This window comes from Myotis brandtii, unplaced genomic scaffold (genome assembly GCF_000412655.1).
Source record: "Myotis brandtii unplaced genomic scaffold, ASM41265v1 scaffold475, whole genome shotgun sequence".
Lineage (NCBI taxonomy): Eukaryota > Metazoa > Chordata > Mammalia > Chiroptera > Vespertilionidae > Myotis > Myotis brandtii.
The window spans coordinates 4374190-4376473 of NW_005368148.1; the positions used below are offsets into that span (position 1 = coordinate 4374190).

General features: G+C 46.0%; 1 protein-coding gene across 1 annotated transcript in view; it reads right to left on the minus strand.

Moving 5' to 3' along the window:
* Positions 1-1281: 1281 nt before the first annotated feature.
* The window catches only part of CH25H (cholesterol 25-hydroxylase), a 1926-nt gene continuing 923 nt past the window's right edge, over positions 1282-2284 (minus strand). The window contains exon 2 of the mRNA XM_014547459.1: positions 1282-2279. Coding sequence (XP_014402945.1) covers positions 1829-2279 — 451 coding nt within the window. The 3' untranslated portion in view covers positions 1282-1828. The remainder of the gene's footprint in view (positions 2280-2284) is intronic.

Consider the following 2284-nt stretch of genomic DNA (forward strand, 5'->3'; position numbering starts at 1 on the left):
AGTCCCAGCCTGGTCTTGCTAAGGACAGAGGAGGGGATAACTTTAGTGAAGAAGCCAAGAGAGCACACACATTGGGAAGGAAAATGCCTCTGAGTTAGTTGCCAGGCATTCTAACTGCATTTTGCCAAAGAATTGGAGGAATTTCATTTGGCAGACTGTGGAGACCAGGTCTTTAGATGGATTTTTCACCTGTAGACACATAGTTTGGTTCATATATGTAGTGAGCCTAAAATTAAATGCAAAGCTGCCATTCTTTATACTTTTCTGTCTAAATTGTATTGACTTTTAACTTTGCCCTATCTAACTACACTCCAAAGATAAAATTAAAACAATTGGGCAGCAGTTGAATGGAGAACATGATGAGCAGTGATAGGGACACTTACTGTCACAAATAATCTTCAAGAACATTGGAGGCACCCTGGCCAGTTTGGCTTAGTACATAGAGCATCAACCTGCGGACTGAAGGGTCCCAGGTTCGATTCCAGCCAAGGGCACATGCCTGGGTTGCAGGCTCGATCCCCGGTGGGGGCATGCAGGAGGCAGCCGATCAGTGATTCTCTCTCATCATTGATGTTTCTATCTCTCTCTCCCTCTCCCTTCCTCTCTGAAATCAATAAAAATGTATTAAAAAAAAAAGAAGCAGAAGAACATCGGAGGCACAATCTCCTTTTAAGGTGAGGAACTAGGGATGTAGGGTCAAATTTCACTTTTTTCCTTTGAGAAATGGACATGCAGTTTGCATGTTTGTTTACTTAAGAAAAATGAATATACAAAATTCCCAAATAGCCGAGACGATGCGTATGATCGTCATTTGTACTAGATTGCTTCATGAAAAAGGGGGGTGCACTCTGAACCCCTTTCTGTATCTACCAGCCCCTCGAATGTACCCATTTGACTCACCAGTTTTGTAAAGCAAGGCACCCCAGTAATTCTATTCATCCCCAACACTGCCCTCCCCCCAGATAAGCAAATGGTTGCTCAGTGTTAATCTCTCTAAAACTTCACAAGGTAATTCTTTAAGTTGCCTGTGAGGCAGAAAACAGTTAAAACACATTTAGAACAATAGTGTTTTTTCCTCTTTAAAATCTCTAGGCCAAAACAGACAGACCCCTTCTCCTGCCTTTTCCTCTCCTTTTCCTCTCCACACCCCACCACCAGATTTCTCTCATCCCAAGGTGGGGCAGGGGAGGCTGGGACAGAAACCTGCCATCCCAGCTCCCTCCCCCTGTTTTAGTTTTTTTACTCAAAATGCCAATAAAACAGGAGCCAGTACTTATTTGGTTCATATATTTTTTAAGCATAAATAACATTTCTTTCCATATAAATATAAAATTCTGTGAAAAAAATAGGAAAAAAAGTACGATCATCTTAGTTACTGTCCAGCAGGAACATGTTGCATTGTTTATAGCATCAGACATCAGATTCTCCATTTTAAAAAATATGGTTTTTAGTCTCATTCTAGGACACTTTCAAACGTAGGAAGTTCTTTGTCCTACAAACAAATCCATTTAGAAATGATTTAAATATGCCTGTGATAAATGTCTAAATCAATCCAGGAATCAAGGCTACTGAAGTGAGCTAGAATTCAACACCCAGTATACAATTATTGATACACAATTGATATAAATTACTTCATCAGATTGCACACAAAAATACATCAGATTGTCTCTAGAAATTTCCAGCAGGTAATAAATTACTTACTAAAATATAAAAATAAAAGAGCCCAGGCGTGTTTCTTCTGATTCAAGTGTGAAAACGCGCCAGCAGTCCTGGTTCCGAGGGGCACCCCCTGCCCTCCGCAGCCACCCCCACCCGGGAGGGGTGCGGGCTACCTGGCGCGAGGGGGCCGCAGGGTCCCCCAGAGTCTGTCCCAGTGCGTGAAGTACGGGGCGAAGTTGTAGTTGAAGTGAGAGTGATGCAAGTCGTGGTGCACCACGCCCCCGTACCACCCGAAGGGGACCAGCCTGTGCGTGGACCAGGGGAAGTCGTAGCCGGAGTGGTCCTCCACCGACAGCCAGATGTTGAGCGTGTGGAAGACCAGGACGGTGAGCGGGTGGCACTGGAGCAGCCAGACGTTCACCACGTCGAAGAAGCCCAGGGAAAACAGCTCCCAGGCGCTCACGTACTGCGTGGCCAGCGCGAACGAGGGCGCGTTCTGGTGGTGCACCTTGTGGAAGGTCCGGTACAGCCAGGGCACCCGGTGGTGCAGCACGTGCCACGCGAAGAACTCGGCGTCGAAGAGCAGCAGGCACAGCACGACGTGGCCCAGCAGCTGGGGCAGCGA